The 19,267-nt window shown below is 36.3% G+C and overlaps 1 protein-coding gene across 5 annotated transcripts in view; it reads right to left on the reverse strand.

Moving 5' to 3' along the window:
• Positions 1-3,719: 3,719 nt before the first annotated feature.
• MMS22L (MMS22 like, DNA repair protein) overlaps positions 3,720-19,267 on the reverse strand; it is a 160,577-nt gene continuing 145,029 nt past the window's right edge. For all 5 annotated transcript variants that reach the window (XM_077162451.1, XM_077162452.1, XM_077162449.1 and 2 more), the window contains 5 exons: positions 16,822-17,033; positions 11,268-11,431; positions 7,184-7,280; positions 5,716-5,883; positions 3,720-3,932 (listed from right to left, as the gene is read on the reverse strand). In XM_077162451.1, coding sequence (XP_077018566.1) covers positions 3,851-3,932; positions 5,716-5,883; positions 7,184-7,280; positions 11,268-11,431; positions 16,822-17,033 — 723 coding nt within the window. In that variant the 3' untranslated portion in view covers positions 3,720-3,850. The remainder of the gene's footprint in view (positions 3,933-5,715; positions 5,884-7,183; positions 7,281-11,267; positions 11,432-16,821; positions 17,034-19,267) is intronic.

Consider the following 19,267-nt stretch of genomic DNA (forward strand, 5'->3'; position numbering starts at 1 on the left):
TGTCCTTCAATCATCTCTTTTGCACTCTGTTATTTTACAGAAATTATTTGGCTGGAATACACATGCATCCAAAAATGTATTTTAACTTTATTCCAATTTAAGTATGATAGGTCAGGTTTCCAGAGGAAGGATGGTGTTCCAGGATCAATGTAGAATAAACACAGCATTCAGAAAAATCAGGAAAGGTGTTTTCATTTGCTGCTAGAGTGTAATATACCAGAAATGGAACAGCTTTTAAAAAGGCAATTTATTAAGTTGCAAGTTTATAGTTCTAGGCTATAAAAATGTCCAAACTAAGGCATCCAGGGAAAGATACTTTGGTTCAAGAAAAGCCAACTGGTCTGGAACACCTCTGTCAGCTGGGAAGGCACATGGCTGGCATCTACTGGGGTCTTTGGATTCTTGTCTCAAACAGCTTCCCTAGGGGTGTTTTCTTTATTTTCTCCAAACTTCTCTGCCTGTCAGCTCTGAAGCTTTTCCAAAAATGTTTAAGGGCTCCAGTAAGTAACTCACCTTGAATAGATGTCTTCTATAGGAGGTACCTCTCTATGGAAACCACCTAATCAAAAGGTCCCATAACCACAATTGGGTAAGTTACGGAAAAAACTTAATAAAAAAGATCCCACCCAGCAATATTGAAACAGGATTAAAGAACATAGCTTTTCTGGGGTACACAACAGTTTCAAACAAGCACAGAAAGTCTTCTGCTTGAAAGGAGGTATATTTAAAAAGAAAAGGTAGAGTAAGATGGCAGAAAGTCATTCCCTGACTGAAGTATTGGAATGCCAGTTTGCAAATAAAGGGAAGCTACTATGAGAGGTCCTTAAAGTAGAAAAGTAACTAAAGTAGTACTTTATGAATACTAATTTCAAAACTGTAATACGAAAAATTGTAGAAAGGAGACCAAACACAAGAATTTAAGGAGATATTATAGTGCCCAATACAGAAAATATTTAAATGTGGTTTTAGTTTGCTAAAGCTGCTGGAATGCAATATACCAGAAAGGGGTTGGCTTTTATAAAAGGGATTTATTAAGTTACAAATTTATAGATCCAAGGCCAAAAAACAAAAAACATCCAAACCAAGGCATCCAATAAAAGATATCCTGACTCAAGAAAGGCTGATGGTATCTGGAACACCTTTGTCCACTGGAAAGGCAAGTGACTGACCTCTGCTGGTCCTTTGACCTTTGGCTCCAAACAGCTTCCCCAGGGGCATTTTTTTCCTACACCTCCAAATAGCTCTGTCTGTGTCAGCTATGAGCTTTTTCCAAAATGGTTCCCTCTTAAAGGACCCCAGTAAGCGGATTAAGATCCACCTTGAATAGACAGAGACCTATTTCTATGGAAACAATGTAATCAAAAGCCCCACCCTAAACAATAGGTCTGCCCCCACAAAACCGGATTAAGAAAAAGATCATGGCTTTTCTGGGGTACATAACAGTTTCAATCCAGCACAGATACAATAAACTGCATAAAGAAAAAAGAAAAAAAAAAGCCTAATAGATTACATTGATAATCAACTGAAAGTGGGGAAGAATAAAGATCTCAAGATGATTCTGAAACTTCAAGACTAAGTGACTTGAGGAAAATATTATATCCCCTGGGTAGAAAATGAGAGTAGCAGTTTGGAATGGAAGGTAGTAAGGCAGCTTGATCCAACTAGAGAGATTTAGAGAGAAATCAGCACCACCAATAGATCTGAGAGATGAATTATGAGCTAGTGTTATCCATTCATTACTAGAAGAATGGTAAAGGGCCAGATCTTACTGGAAAGAACTTAAAGGTGTTTTCAAGATACAGTATATGTAGGAAGGGGTAGTATCACTGATGAAGGGATGACAAGATAAAAGGAAAATGCAAATGTTAGAGAAACAAAAAAACATGAGAAATGAGAACATACTCTCAGATTTGACTAAAAGAGAATGGCTTAATTACAATATAGAAGAAGCAGCCTCAGAAATTACAGGGTGTTGATGGGAAAATAAGTATTAAGGAAAATTAAGGAAGAGGTATACAGTACTCAAAGTCTGGGGGGTGGAAGACAAGATTATAGGAATAAGCAAAGGTTCAGTGAAGATTTTCAAAAAGGAACTAAATAATACATTCTTTTCTTCAACTAAGGACACAGCTCTTAAAACTTACCTGTGTGCAAGTATAAAACATATATACAGTTACAGGGTTTTTTGTTTTTACTTTTTTAAATTATAAACTTTAGTTATTTTTAGTATCTAGAGATATATATCCTAATACATGATTTAGTAGCAGCTTTTTCTATCCCTTAAAAGTTTTATACTCTAAGAAGCAAGATTCTCAAAGATATCTTTATCAATCTCCCTTGGAAAATAAAAATATATATACATATATATCCTCTTTAAAGACATTACCTTATTTTAAATAGATAAAACTTCTTCAATTACTGAAACTCGCAAAGCAATACATTGATTCCATAAGGCAATATCCATCATAATGAAAAACTCATTGCTATGAAGTCTATTAAACAGCCTAAAAGAGATTTTATTTATTCCATTTGTTTGAAGTAAAGACAGCTGATACAGGGGCAAGACAAGGCCATTTGTATACCACGAAAATACTTTAAGAGGAACTTCTCTGAGCCTCACAAATGGCATTAGAAGAGAATATTAACTATAGAATGCATTTGATTTTTAAAGACACTTCTTGAGCCAGAGAAGGGATGAAATGTTTTCTTGGAGGAACAGTAGAATCATAATAAAAACTAGAATCTCAAGAAGAAAACAGTAAATTATTTCCACATTAGCAAACATGAACTATAAGGAAACACTGAAAAAGGTGGGATCATACATCTAGGATACACTATCAGAAAAAGAGGAACAAAAGTGAAAGGTGTCCTTTACCTTTAGTGTGCATAAATAATATAGTAATCATATCTGAAAGCCTCCAAACAGAACACAGTCCACAAATATTATCACATACATTATCCCTTTGCTTCTTACAATTATTTAGTGAAACAGACCGAAAAGGGATTATTCTTTTTCCTTCATGAAGAAACTGAGGCTCAGAAAGGTAATGTGAGTTGCTCAAGGTCAAGCAGAGCTGGGCTTATGATTCAGGTGGGGTCCCAATGGAGCTTTTTCTACCAACTAATACTCACTAAAAAAGGTAGTTAAGGACAAGGGCCCAATTTGGAAAATAAACAATCTGGATGAGACAGTAAAAGAGTTGAGAAATAATAACTGTGAAAGAAAACTAAGCTGGTTCTAAACAGCAAGGAGACAGATCAGTTGACTTCTTCTCTGTTAATTTGTAATCTGAAGATTAGCCAGAATATTATTACTTATCCTGTTTTCTTAAAGGCTCTTGTTTCTCTTCCTCCTGATGTCTTTTAATGACAACTTTGAAAGAAAGGATAAGTAGAAAAAAATCTGGCAACTGTTTGAACACTACTGACTTAAGTAAAAAATTTTTAAGTTAATATTTGTACAATCACTTAGCCAGATAAAGTCTTATTCCTAACAAAGTTAAGTATGTTTTATTAACTTGTCTCACACAATATAAAAAAAGAAAACATATATACAGGGCAGCCAGGTGATTTGAAAAAGTTTCACATAAAAACACATGGTATAAAACAAAACAAAACCCCACAAAAATCAGTTCAAGGCAGGAAGACAAGAAGTCACATCAAAGGAATAAAGTATATATATATATATAATAAAGTATATATACTTTATACTTATAGGTATGTAAGGAACAAAAAAATTCTAGAAAGTATTTTTAATAGAACATTATAAATTACTTAAAAGGAGATGTTGGAGGATGCAAAGTGATTGTAGATAGTGATAATCAATAAAGAGGATGAATCACAAAATATATCATGTATTGTCATTTTCCAGATTCTGGATCTCATCTTGTCCGACTTGTCCAAGGTGAGATAAAAGTTTGCTATAGGCTTCCCTGGTTAAGAGGAGAAAAAAAAGAAAAAAGAAAGCAAATGTATTATCACCGTTTCTATTATTTTTCATTTAAATATTTACAAATTTAGCCTCCATCTGTCTATCTGTCTGATTACTGATCTATCTGTACAACAAGCTTATTAACATATTACTTTTAAGGATATGTTTTCTGTATATTATGAAAAAAAACCTAGATATTAGAATTTACTGAAAGTCTTTCGTCTGATTTTAAAATATATAATATGGGCTAAAAATGGCATGTAAAAGTCCATTAACCTTATGAAAGAAGGAGAAAGATCATGAAATATGTTCAAGGAATATTATAAGTAGATGATGGTATGATTAAAATGGGAAGACTTCTGTCACAAACAAATACTAAAACAAAAATTCTATAACATAAAACAGAATTGTATAGCAATTTTAGTATGTATCTCATTCTCTTCCTCATCTTCTTAGAAGTAACAAAGTTTGAATGTAAAAGTGTTTCTCCTATCAGATTTTCTAGTACTTCCCTATATTGGGGATGGGTTTGAGAATATTTATTGTGCCTGGTGACTATTTCAATAGTACAAATACCTGCACTACTCAGAATCTTTAAAACCAGCTCTCTCATGAGAACTCTTGGCCATACTAGGTGGTAGGCTAACAGGCCACATGCCCCAATAGCAGACTACATGAGCATGTTCAAACAGAACTTATCCAGTTTTATTATTCACATTTGACCACACAGAGAAACCAGATGTTAGAGAGGTGTTCACAAGGGCTTGTTTTGGGACATGATATTAAATACCATTTCTCCAAAGACATGATTTGAAGTGATACAGTATTCTCTCTACCTAGTTACCGTGCAGGAGGAAAAAAAAGAAATATAGCATCTTAGTATAGCAAAGCTATGCAAGAGTGGTCTTTCTAGTTTTCCCTTTTTTTTATCCCCATTCACTGTTAAGAAGAGATTGATTTTGACTAGTTGGCTAAAGCTTTGGTCAGTGAAGAGTCATGTTTCAAAGCAAAATCTCAAATGTAACATTATATAGACAAGAAATTTCAACTGAAAATTGGAATATACCTATTTAGAAGATTGTGTGTGTATGTGTGTATACATACATACATACATACATACATATATATAATTATACAGAGATCCATGCATTAAATATGTGGTTAAGTACTTTGATTCTTCAACAGATTTTGGGTCATCTGAATTCAGTGAGAACAGTGATTGCTCTGAAGCAACTCTTTAGGACCTACAGGCTTATTCACACAATCTTGCAATTATTCTAACTAGTTCAGTTCTATTATCAGTTGGGTTTACTCCTATAAAAAGAAAAAAAAAGCCTTAATACTTATTTTTGACCAAAACCCATATAATCTACTGGATTACTCATCCTATTCACTGTATACACCCAATACACTGGATTCAATAAATCAAACATTCCTCAAAGGGTTATGATTTGCCATCATGGATTTTATACAAGACACCCACAGTTCTGATGAGCACATCCCAATGAGGAACTTTGAATGTGTTTTCAGCAATAATACCACTGCTGAAAGAAACAAACGGCCTTCTAAGACGGTCACGCTTTGAAAGGCACAACACACTAATGGATGTGTCAATTATGTTAAGTTTGTTAATAACTCGCAGTGCTATAATCAAAATATTGAATACTTTTCAATTCAAAAGAACACATAAAATTTGGGGGCATAGGAAAATAAGCCATTTCTATAAAATAAATCTAGATTTTATAATTATTGTTCAAAAGAACTAATCAAATTATCAAACATACCTTTGTGCAATATTTCGGCCAAGGCCCCATTTTAGCTCTGAATCCTTCAGAGATTGAGTGAGGGTAGAAATCAAGTGGGTAACAACCTGCTGATCCAATGTCGCTACTGTTTCTAAGACGCTATAAACCTGGTAATCATACTGCATACTATAATCCTGGATAAACTGCCTGAAAGAAAACAAATTACTTAAAATTACTTCTAGGGCAATTTCTTGGCCTGGTATCTACATGGCAATCAGCTGTAAGGTGAATGCAGGAAAGATAATTTCATCTAAGACTACTTTATGAATCTAGATGAGATATGAAGATTATTTGTAATACGCTAAAATAAAGAAAAAATCAGATACATTTTATTTCAGTGCGAGCCATGACCAGAGTGATGGCACTGAGGATAAAGGGAAGAGCTGGAATATAAGGAGTGTGTGGGGTTGAGGGTGGGATGAAATAAGGGGGAAAATGTATTTCAGGGACTTTTCTGCTAGGCTCTGTACCTCTAAATCAGGGTGCTAAGAGTATGAAGAGTTTAAGAGGGGAAAATAAAGAATTGGGTTTTCTAGTTATCTTTCAGCCCTTCATATTTCGAGAGCAGTCACACATTATGTTCCCTAACTAAATAAGAAACTTTAGATGGGTAGAAGGCTTTCTAGTAAGAATGATATATTTACCCCTACAATTTCCACTATCACCACCACCACCATATCAACAAAACAAAAGCCACCTTACTAACAAAAATACAATCTTTGTTCACATAAAATCCTTTTTTCGCCTCCCAGGGTTTAACAAATCCACTATTATCAAATGGTCACAATTAAAAAAAACACCTGACGCACATCAATTATGCGGTGAGAAAAAATCCCGAGGAATGAAAGATCCAACATAGAATGGAAGACAGAATGGAGGCGATATTTATCATGGTAAAAACTGAAAAAGGAAAACTAAAAAATACTGCCTAAATAGAAAGTAGAAGACTTTAAAGCAGGTGAGGCAGGAAAAGAAACAAAATGCTGCTCCAGTTGCATTAATTTTGGTAGACGAAAAGACCTCTTCTTACAAAGTCTATGCTTCACAAATTTAACATAGCAGAGCTTTCTAAAGCAAATAAGAAAACCAGTGGCAGGTAGGTACTTTTATAATGGATCCTGAGTAAAATATTCAGCAAGCTTTGAATGCCTGCGCACTTCACAGCATGACTCAAGTTTTCCATGTTTTCCTCCCAAATATATGCAAGATCCTTCCTCAGTATATTTACAGGTAATTTTAAGTCAGCTCATTTACCTTTTTCCCTGGCACTTGTATTTTTTAATAAAACAACACAATGTAACAAAACTACTGCCAAAAATACAATAATTGAAATACTATAAACAAGTAGTAACACATTATGTTTTGGATAATTAGTTATTTAAAAAACATGTTGGCTGTCAAATGGCTGGCAATAGTCTTCTTGCCAGTTGGCATGTTTTCCAGTTACCTAAACACAGAAGTCAGCTGGGCGGCAAGTTCTCCTTCTGACCCCACTTGGCAGGCTTTTACCATGTATTGCAAGTTCTCTGTGGCCAGCCTTTTAACTAGGAAGAAAAATTACAACATTACATACTGTGTCTGAATTGACCATCTGGATTCTCATTTTTACAAACACTCTTGATTTAGAAAAATATGTTGTTTCCTTTAAATGTGTACATGCTTTTTTAAATTTCCAAAATGAAGGAGTTATGGGTATTTTTCAGTTGTTCTAATGAATACCTATCTCTAAAGTATACTTTAAAAATGAAATAATCTGTGTGAAGATATGTCTTTCTTCTAAAAAGTAGTTTGTATTTAGGAACAATATAGCATCCTAATCCTGCAAACAATGATACTAACGAAAGAAATTTATGAAATGAGTTTTAAAACCTCAACCGATTTAAAGACATGCAGATTGATTTTTTTTAATTCATAAGCATATTCCTCCTATCCCTTAAGCAAATATCTAGCAAATTAGACACTACCACCAAGTAACTGTTGCTTAAACTTAGCCAAAGATATATATATATATATACACACACATATACATTTTATATGAACAATCATTTGTGATGCTATATTCTTTCACAGGATAGCAAAGTTATAAAAAGAAATTCTTATTATTTGAATATTCTTAACCAAATCCTTTAAAATTGTCACTGGCACATAAAAACAATGCAGAAAATACCAAGAAGAAATGCAGAAAAACCAATATGTAAAGAAATGCAGAAAAACCAATATGTAACAAAGGTTACTAAATTTTTGTTATATTCTTTCTGACACATTAAGCATAACAAACTGAAAGAAAATTCTTTCTCCAAGAATAAAAAAAAAAAAAATTCAGAAGCTGAAATCCATTACAGCAGGAGTATTAACCTATGATAGACTTGAATTGATTAAGTAGTAGACAATGTTTTTCATGGCTTGGGGATACATACCATATAGCCTATTTTTCTACTCCCCATTTCATAAATTTCTGCTCTAGTCTTTATTATTACTTCCTTTCTGCTTGCTTTAAGTTTAGCTTGCTTTTCTTTTTCCAGTGTTTTAGTTACTGATGAGATCTTTTCTCTTTCCTAATATAGGAATCAAAAAAGTTATAAATTTCTCTCTAACCACTGCTCTCTATACATCCCATAAGTTTCAGGATGTTCTGTCATCATTTTCATTCATTTCAAAGTATTTTCTGATTTCCCTTTTGATTTTTGTCTAAGAGTGTGTTGTTTAATTTCCATATATTTGTGAGTTTATCACATTTCCCTGGTAAAGAATTTTAACTTTATTCCCATGTGGTTGCAGAACATACTACTTTCTATTTCTATTCTTTCAAGTTTATTGAGGTTTGTATTATGGGTCTGTTCTGGGGAACGTTTCATATGCACTTGAGAAAAATGTATAGTCTATTGTGAGTGGAATGTTTGATAGATGTCAAATAGTTCTAGTTGGTTTATAGTATTGTTCAAGACTTCTATTTTCTTCTTGATCCTCTGCCTACTTGTTCTATTGATTCAAAGTCAGGTATTGAAATCTATACATTATAGACCCAACAATACATTTATTTTTAAATCAGTTGAGAAGAAACAGTATAAATACACTTTTATACTGTCATTTATAATTACATAATTACCCTTATTGTTGCGCTTTGTTTTCTTGAGTGTGAGAATTTGAATTATTGTATGGACTAACTCATTTTTAATCTGAAGAGCTTACTGTTTGTAATTCCTGATCTGCTAGCAACAAATTTTTCCCAGTTTTGCTTATCTGAGAGTGTCTGTATTTGGCCTTCATTTTCAAAAGACAGCTTTGCTGGATATAGTGTTCTTGGTTAACAACTTTTTTCATTAAGCAATTTGAAAATGTTATCCTTCTGCCTTCTGGCCTCTGATATTATTATTGTTCCCTTTTAAGTGATGAGTCACTTTGCTTTTGCTGCTTTCAATATCCTCTTCCTGTCTTGAGTTTTCAGCATTTTTACAATGTTTGTTTGGGATCTCTGACTTTATTCTGCTTGGAATTCACTTCACTTGGTGAACATGTAGATCAACGTATTTTAAGAAACTTAGGGAGTTTTCGGCCAATATTTCTTTGAATATCTTTTCTGCTTCTTTCTTTCCTCTCATTTTCATACTACTATTATATATATCTTGGTGTATTTAATAGTGTAGCATATTTCTATGAGGCTCTGTTAATTTTTCTTCATTCTTTTCCCTCCCTTCTTGGGAATGCATAACCTCTATTGATATATTTTCAAGTTCACTGATTGTTTCACCTGTCAGTTCACATCCACTGTTGCACCCCTCTAGTGAATTTTTCATTTCAATTATTTTACTTTTCAATCCAGAATTTCCATTTGGTTCCTTTATTAGAATTTCTATCTCTTTATTAATATACTCTATTTGATGCAGTATTATCACCAGATTCTGACACACTTACTGGCTGGATGTGTCCAGCAAAATTCACCTTCTAAATACTGATCATTTTTGTAAGTGAATCAAGAGGCTGATCAAAACGTTATACTATCTATCTCCACAAGTTTTTATTATACTGTACAACAGGCTTTCACTAAAATACAAAATATGCATTCATTTTCAATAACGGCAACATTTCTCAAGAGTCTGGTGTACTTCTTTGGATATGCTTCAGTGAAGAGGGTCTTACTACCAAGTAAGGTTATTCTACGCTAACATATGCAATATTTTTCCTAAAACCAAGCTTGGGAACAAGGCAGAATGTTTTAAATATTGAAGTAAAAATGGAATAATGCAAAATATGTATACATTTTTAAGGTAAAACAGAACATTTCAGAGAGATTTTTAAGCTTTCAGCTACCACTTTTGGCACTGCCCTCAGAGTCTTTCAGGTATATACTCTAGCAACTTATCTCAGCAGTTAGGTACTGTGGCAGAAAAGTTTGAGAAATCCTTTTTCCAAAAGTTTGGAAAGCTGCTGGAATGCAATATACCAGAAATGGGTTGGCTTTTACACTGGGGATTTATTAGCTTACAAATTTATTGTTCTGAGGCTGTGAAAATGTCCAAATTAAGGCATCAACAGGACAGTACCTTCTCTGAGGAAAGGCTGTCAGTATCTGGGACATCTCTGTCACATGGGAAGGCACATGGCTGGTGTCTGCTGGTCCTTCTCTCCCAGGTTTTATTGCTTTCAGCTTCTGGCTTCAGTGGCTTCCTCTGTCAGCATCTGTGGGTATGTCTTTCTCTCTCACTTTCTCTGAACTCTCTGGGCTTTTTCTGTGTGTCTTTTATCCTCTTATAAAGGACTACAGTAAGGGAATTAAGACCCACCTTGATGGGTGGGACACATCTCAAATGAATTAATCTAATCATAAGGTCCTACCCACAGTAGGTCGGCACCCACAAGAATGGATTAAAAGAACATGGTCTTTTCTCGGTTATTTTACAACTTCAAACTACCAAACCTTGTAAAATGTAATCATACAGAACATTTTATTAACATTCACATTTCCTCCAGGATAGAACTTACCTACTATTCTGCATATTCCAAATAAATTTATTGAAGTAAGCTACTCACAGTTGGGATTAAATAAATAACAGTTGTAAGAGATAACTGGCAGTAAGGTTGATGAAACCAAAAATGAAAGAAATATGATCAAAGAATCCTTACAAATTTGCCAAAAAATTCTGCTTAGATATTCTAGCAGAAACCTGAACAGAAGAAAGTATACTGACACCTCATCACTCGGTATTTAATAAGTTGCATTTAACACTGGGATATGATTTGAACAAATATTCTTTGAGAAGTTAACAATTCTAAATACATGTAATAGCCCTTAAATATATGATTTGCCTCAGGACACAAAAGCCCAACCAACAAAACTAACTGAAATATTAGTTTTTAAAACATTTTTCAGGCCCAACCTTAGCTACTGGCTGGAGTGTTCTTTAGCCATGATATATAAAAACAGATGTAAAATAACCATACAGTTTTATAATAATCAATTTAGCTGACAGAAACAGTAGTTTCTTAATTTGTGAATAAAAAGGGATGACAGATAGGAACTTATAAACACTCACCTTGGAGTTCACTGACCAACACCAAACATTTTAAGACACCAGGGAGTAGTAGTTCAACATCAAAACTGTCTATATTAGTTTCCTTGAAGAGTTGAAGGATGAAGGCCAAAATGGATGCCAAGCGAGGAGGGAGTGATGAACCTTCAGACTGAAAATAGAATTTCCTGAAAAATAAGCAATTTTTTTTTGGCTAAAATTTCAATAGACAGAACTAAACATCATAAACTTTAAAGATATTAGCAGAAGTTGCCCCAAATTAATAAACTGCAGTTTTTAAAGTAGGTTAATTTTATCATACTAACCTCTAAGAATGAGATTTTAGAAACTACACCTTCATATTCTTGTGGTTTGCTTTAAGGGCCAATGCACAATATAGGAATGACCTAAATTTTAAGCAACCTGCTTTTTAAACAAATGTAATCAAAATCCAATTTTCACTTTTTTTCTTTCTTTCTAGTACAGTAAGTCTGGATCTCATCTGAGGACTCCTTAATTTTGAAACATTTCCTCTAATGTTAAATTTGCATAAAGAAATCTCTCTTTACATTTTATTTATTTAGGGATTTGGGAAGTATCTTGTTTTTCCAAATAAATAAGAGGACTGGCTTACAAATTAGCTTCTTATCCCAGAACTTTCCTTCAGACAGTAAGTAAAACAATCAGAGCGCTAATTTAGGATTTAACATCTCTCTCCTGGCAGAACAAATTTCAGCATTAGAACTCAACAGGGTACATAAAACAATAATTTATCTGACTCATCTTTTTATCTCTAGCTCCATCCTGTCTCATATACAGGATATCAATGTTCATTCAGTGAATAAATGAAAATGGAAATTCGTTTCTAAAAAGCCTAAACAAGATGAAAAATTTCCAATCCAGCTAAATCTAAACTACAGGTCCATATATATATGTAAAGTAAAAAACAACTTATAATGAGGCAAAGAAATCACTAAGGGAGGGAAATATGTCTTATACTAGTTACTTCTATTCCCTGCAGTGTGTTCCAACAAATATTACATTAGAAGATGCGATCTTCTTTGAGGATAAGGGTTTTATCTGTTTTGCTCACTGCTGAATCCCTAATGCCTAAAACAAGTATTTGTTAAAGAACTACAGTGTGTCAGATACAAGTCTCAGAGCAAGGAATATAAAGAGTAGAATGTGGTTTCTGAAAGAAAGGCGTTCAACAACCAATGAAGAAGTCGGATGAGGGAAAAAGACAATTACAATATAGCATGGCAATTGTTATGAGAAAAATAAGCACAGTATTTCATGGGAATTTAGAGGAAAGAGCAAGAACTCTGACAGCGGATATGCTGGTTTGAAAGGATGTATGTCCCCTAGAAAAGCCATGTTTTAATCTAAATCCCATTTTGTAAGACAGAATAATCCCTATTCAACACTGCATGCTTAAATCTGTAATTAAGTAATCCTCCCGGAAATGTGATTTAATCAAGAGTGGGTGTTAAGCCAGATTAGGTGATGACATGTCTCGACCATTTGGGTGGGTCTTGATTAGTTTCTGAAGTCCTATAAAAGAGAAAACATTTTGGAGAATAAGAGATTCAGAGAGAGCAGAGCAGAATGACACAGCCACGAGAAGCAGAGTCCACCAGCCAGCAACCTTTGGAGATGAGGAAGGAAAATGCCTCCCGGAGAGCTTTATGAAATAGGAAGCCAAGAGAAGAAGCTGGCAGATGATGCTTTGTTTGCCACATGCCCTTCCAGATGAGAGAGGAACCCTGACCGTGTTCACCATGTGCCTTTCCAGATGAGAGAGAAACCCTGACTGTGTTCACCACGTGCCCTTTCACTTGAGAGAGAAACCTTGAACTTCATCAGCCATCTTGAACCAAGGTCTCTTTCCCTGGATGCCTTTGATTGGCCATTTCTATAGAATTGTTTCAACTGGGACATTTTCTCGGCCTTAGAACTATAAACTTACAACTTATTAAATTCCCCTTTTAAGAAGCCATTCCATTCCTGGTATATTGCATTCCAGCAGCCTGCAAACTAGAACGGTAGACCATAGGAGTGGGCAAGAATAAATCATAGGAAACAATCTCTATATATTTCCTGAGTACTGAAAGAAAAAAAAAATTAGAAGGAGCTACTACATTTTTGGGTCTTCAACCAGAAAATATGAAGAAAAATGTTTTCACTGTTAAGTAGTTAGATGGCAAGACAGCTAATGCAGCCAGGATCCTAAACATTGGACCTTAAAAGAGTTTCATGACTTTAAAGATTTAATTTTATTTCAGCTCTTGCCATTCACTTTGAAGTAAAAGCAGCTATGTAATATCTCAAATACAAAAAAAAGATGGTAGGTCACTTGGATCTAGGCAAGGCAAAGTTATTATGATTCTGTGAATTGAATTAAACAGAGAAAACAACTTCAGAAGATGGAAAGAAACATCATGGTGCACTGAGATATTAGGTGGAGGTTTTATAAAGGACAATTAGAACTTAGCTGAGTGGATGGCATTTTAATAGAGAAAATGGTATGAACAGAGCTGTAATGTAAGGCAGAGTAAAGGATTTTGGAAGGGCAGTTACTAAGTCAATCTCATTAGGGTTTGTATATGACACCACATGTTAAACACTTGGAAAACACAGGTGACATACCATGGAGTGCTGTGACATATCATGGAGTGCTGAGGAGTATGGAATTTATCCCATAGGCAAAGTAAGTCAATGAAGGTCTGGTGGCAGGGAAGTGTCATAAAGGAACAGTGTTTTAGGAAAAGTAATCTGAGGGTTTAGTTTAGCCTGTACTGAAAGGAAAGACAGGAGGGTAAAAGACTCTGGCAATACGCTTAGGTGTAATCTGGGAAGAAAAACATGAAAAGGGAAGAAAACAATTATTTGCAAAAGTAGGGCACAGGAGAGGGAACAATGAAGATAAAGCTTTCAGATCTGAATAACAGGACAGTAGGAGCACAAAATGGTCATAAGAGAGAACAGATTTTATATATGAAATTCTGTGATGAGAGATGACAGATATCAGTAAGTGAAAATTTTGGACAAAAAAAAGATGGCCACAAAGAAACACTGTAAAGGTGTAATCAAAATGGAAATATAGTGTAGGATACAGAAATTATCACGTCATTAAAAGAAAACAGAAAACAAATATTGGATAATAATAATACATATATAGCCATAACATCTTTTCTTTTTAAAATATTTTTATTGAGAAATCTTCACACACATACATTCCATACATGGTGCACAATCAATGGCTCACAGTATAACATAGTTGTTTATTCATCACCATGATCATTTTTTAAAAAACATCTGCATCACTCCAGAAACAGAAATAAAGAAAAAAACTCATACATACTATACACCTTACCTCCGCCCCTCATTGACCACTAGTATTGCCATCTACCCAATTTATTTTACCCTTTGTTCCTCCTATTATTATTTATTTTTTATCCATATATTTTTACTTAACTGTCTATACTCTGGATAAAAGGAGCATCAGACACAAGGTTTTCAACAATCACACAGTCACATTGTAAATGTTATATCTTTATACAATCATCTTCAAGAATCAAGGCTACTGGAACACAGTTCAGGTGTTTCAGGTACTTTCTTCCGCCCACTCCAATACACCACAAACTAAAAAGGGATATCTACATAATGCATAAGAATAACCTCTAGGGTAACCTGTGGACTCTGAAATCTCTCAGCCACTCAAACTTTATTATTGTCTCATTTCTCTCTTCCCCCTTTTGGTCAAGAAGGCTTTCTCAATCTCTTGCCCATCCCGGAGTTCTGTCCCATGTTCCCAGGGAGATTTACACCACTGGGAGTCATGTCCTACATAGGCAAGAAGGCAGTCAGTTCACCTGCCAAGTTGGCTTAGAGAAAGAGGGCACATCTGAGCAATAAGAGGTTCGTTCTCAGAGGGTGACTCTTAGGCCTAATTATCAGTAGGCTTAGCCTAACCTTTGCAGGAGTAAGTTTCATAGGGGCAAACCCCAAGATTGAGGGCTCAGCTTATTAATTTGGTTGTCTCCACTGCTTCCAAGAATATCAGAAATTGTCCAATATGGGGAAATTGAATATTTCCTCCTTTCTCCCCAATCCCCCAAAGGGACCTTGCAAATACTTCTATATTCACTGCCTGTGATGGTCAGGTTCATGTATCAACTTGGCAAGGTGGTGGTACCCAGTTGCGTGGTTAGGCAAACGCTGGCCTAATTGTTGCTGTGAGGACATTTCATGGACTTAAATCATGACTGTGTTGGCTGCATCCACAGCTGACTGCATTCGTAATCAACAAAGGGGAGTGTCCTCTACAATGAGCAACACTTAATCTAATCACTGGAAGGCTTTTAAGGAGGATTCAGAAGAGGCAATCACTCTTCCCGCTTCAGTCAGCCAGCCTCTCCATAGAGTTAGCTGAGGACCTTCACTGGAGCTGCCAGCTCACAGCCTGCCCTACACCCCACAGTTATGTAAGACACTTTTATAAATTTTATATTTACAGGTATTTCCTGCTGATTGTTTCTTTAGAGAACCCTAGCTAATACATTGCCCATATTACTATGGTATTTATCAGGGCATCACACTAACCTGGACAAACCAACAAAATCTCACACGCCTTATTCCAGATTTGATGTACCTATGGTTTTCAACTAAACGGACCACAAAAGTTAAATTAGGAAATATACTACACAAAATATAAATTTTGCCTCCAATAAACATCTCTCCCTTTAATTTCATACATAAGTTGAAGTTTCAAAATATGGACAATATCATCCTTTACATTGTATTCTGATATACCTTAGCCTTATAGAGATCAGCTACTTGAAGTCTGATCACTTTTTCAACTCTTTAAAACAGTTCTTATATGGGGTACTGCTGACTTTCATAGGTTCAGAGTTCTAACTCTGAGTCTCAGGTATTACATAAATACCTGAAGTTTCTGGAACAACCATCTTACAAGTTTATAAAAAGTAATTTCTCTTTAAGTAATACTCCATGTAGACAAAGAAATGATAATTCCTATTACTGAGACTTCTAACATTGCAGTTAAAGGATATGAAGCTCAGTGAAACACCTAAGAAATTGTATTTATTAATTTTTAATATTAAAACTTATTTTTAATAAGTTTTTTTATTTTTAACATATAAGTTTTTTTAACAAATAAGATTAACAAAATAGGACTTCATATTGTTTCTTTTCATATTAGCATGCAAGTTTTCATGTAATTACCTTTATAAAATACTATAGTTTGTGAAAATATAAAATATAATTATTGTATATCTGATAAAAAATTAATGAACACAAATATATGTTAAGGACATATTTAAGGTGAATAACAGCTATGTAAGGAAAATAGAAGCATTTTAAAGAGCACTGTCTTCAGGCTATCATGAGCTGGTGTACTCTTACTTAATTCTTAGATAACGCTTCTCAGAAAAAATATTTTCTAAAATTATGAGTATCCTAAAGTTTGCCAATATTTTTGAGATGCTGTTTTGTTACTTTTTAATGAGATTAATAAACTGTACATACCACCTATGTTTTTAATATTTAGACATACCTTATAACTTGTACTATGCATTTCTTTAGAGATGACATCGATGGAACAGTGGTTGCTTTTCTCAATGCCAACAAAACAGGATGTTGTTCAAGATCTAAAATATTTGGTGAAGCTGGGAGAAACCGCCCAATATACTGCTTAACAACATTTCTTAGCAGTTGAATCAAATAGGTATTTGGATTTTGAGACTGACAACACACAATGCACATGCCCTACAGGAGTTAAAAAAAAAGAGAGAGAAAGAAATATTTAGAAACTTACTAACACAGTCTCCAGTATTCATATGTAAGTCAGAGTCTGTAATTTATTGCAATCAACAAGGATACCTAACATCATCAATAGACAATGAAGCCGCAGGCTGGCTTGCCACGGCCGGGAGCCGGAAGGGGCGGGGCACGGTGCTCGGAGGCACGGTGGCCGGGGCGTCGCGGCTGCCGGGGAGGTCGCCCGGGCACGGGGCAGCCCGCGAGACCCCTATGGGCGTGAGCGGCTGGGAAGCAGGATGCGCTCCGAGGGCGTGGCCCTGGGGCCAGGGGCGCCGCTGTGCGGGGCGCTGAGCCTGGTGCTGGGCGCACTGCTGAGCAGAGATACAGCCCTGCCTGAACTCAGACCTCCATCTGGACTTTCTACTTAAATGAACAGGCAACTACTGGGTGAGCAGAGACAGTGCAGGGCAGCTCCCGGGGCAACGGTGGGGAATGGACGCACAGCGTACCCGAGTCTGGACTGGCTAGTCTGACTGCGAGACTCAGCTGCGGTGAGATCCCCGAGCAGCACGTGAGTACCCGAGCAGCGGCAGCTGTGGCAGCCGGGGCTCCTCCCTCCCTCCTTCCCGGGCCAGCTGAGAGTCTCGGAGAGGCGGGTTTCCCAGGCCGCGGTGGCCGGCGCCCCTCTTCTGCGGGCGGCTTCCTGGACTGGCTACGAGTCTGGGATGGGAGGGCTACCCAAGCTGCGGTGGCCCTCTCCTGCGGGTGGCTTCCTGGTCCCGTGGTGAATTCCCCAGGCCGCGGCGGCCTGCGACCGATGACCCTCCCCCGCGGGCGGCTCCCTGGTCCGGAGGCGAATTCCCCGGGCCCACTGCGGCCGGCGACCGACACCCGTCCAGGGAGAGAAGGGAATTTCCGACAGTGGCAGGGACTGAGTCCAACCAAACACCAATAGGGAAATTAATAAAGGAGCCACAGGGTTCCCACAAGCCGCAGCGGCTGACGCCCCCACCACGCGCGGCCCCCCGAACCAACTGAGAGAATTGGATCGGAAATCCCCAGGCCGTGGAGAACGGTGACCGGGGGGATCCCTTCCAAACACGTGAGACAAACGTGTGCCACGAGCGCCACCTACTGGGCAGGATAAGAAAAACAGAACCCAGAGATTTCACAGAAAAATCTTACAACCTTGTTGGATCCGACACCCAGGGAAATCTGAGTAAATGCCCAGATGCCAGCAGCAGAAGATAACGGTCCACGCTCAGAAGACTGAGAATATGGCCCAGTCAAAGGAACAAACCAATAGTTCAAATGAGATACAAGAGCTGAGCCAACTAATGCTGAATATACGAACAGAAATGGAAAACCTCTTCAAAAAGGAAATCGATAAACTGAGGGAGGACATGAAGAAGACATGGGCTGAACAAAAAGAAGAAATAGAAAATCTGAAAAAACAAATCACAGAACTTATGGAAGTGAAGGATAAAGTAGAAAAGATCGAAAAAACAATGGATACTTACAATGATAGATTTAAAGAGACAGAAGATAGATTTAGTGATTTGGAGGATGGAACATCTGAATTCCAAAAGCAAACAGAAACTGTCGGGAAAAGAATGGAAAAATTTGAACAGGGTATCAGGGAACTCAAGGACAATATGAACCGCACCAATACACGTGTTGTGGGTGTCCCAGAAGGAGAAGAGAAGGGAAAAGGAGGAGAAAAACTAATGGAAGAAATTAGCACTGAAAATTTCCCAACTCTTATGAAAGACCTAAAATTACAGATCCAAGAAGTGCAGCGCACCCCAAAGAGATTAGACCCAAATAGGCGTTCTCCAAGACACTTACTAGTTAGAATGTCAGAGGTCAAAGAGAAAGAGAGGATCTTGAAAGCAGCAAGAGAAAAACAATCCATCACATACAAGGGAAACCCAATAAGACTATGTGTAGATTTCTCAGCAGAAACCATGGAAGTTAGAAGACAGTGGGATGATATATTTAAATTACTAAAAGAGAAAAACTGCCAACCAAGACTCCTATATCCAGCAAAATTGTCCTTCAAAAATGAGGGAGAAATTAAAACATTCTCAGACAAAAAGTCACTGAGAGAATTTGTGACCAAGAGACCAGCTCTGCAAGAAATACTAAAGGGAGCACTAGAGTCAGATACAAAAAGACAGAAGAGAGAGGTATGGAGAAGAGTGTAGAAAGAAGGAAAGTCAGATATGCTATATATAATA

This window comes from Tamandua tetradactyla, chromosome 5, assembly GCF_023851605.1.
Source record: "Tamandua tetradactyla isolate mTamTet1 chromosome 5, mTamTet1.pri, whole genome shotgun sequence".
NCBI lineage: Eukaryota > Metazoa > Chordata > Mammalia > Pilosa > Myrmecophagidae > Tamandua > Tamandua tetradactyla.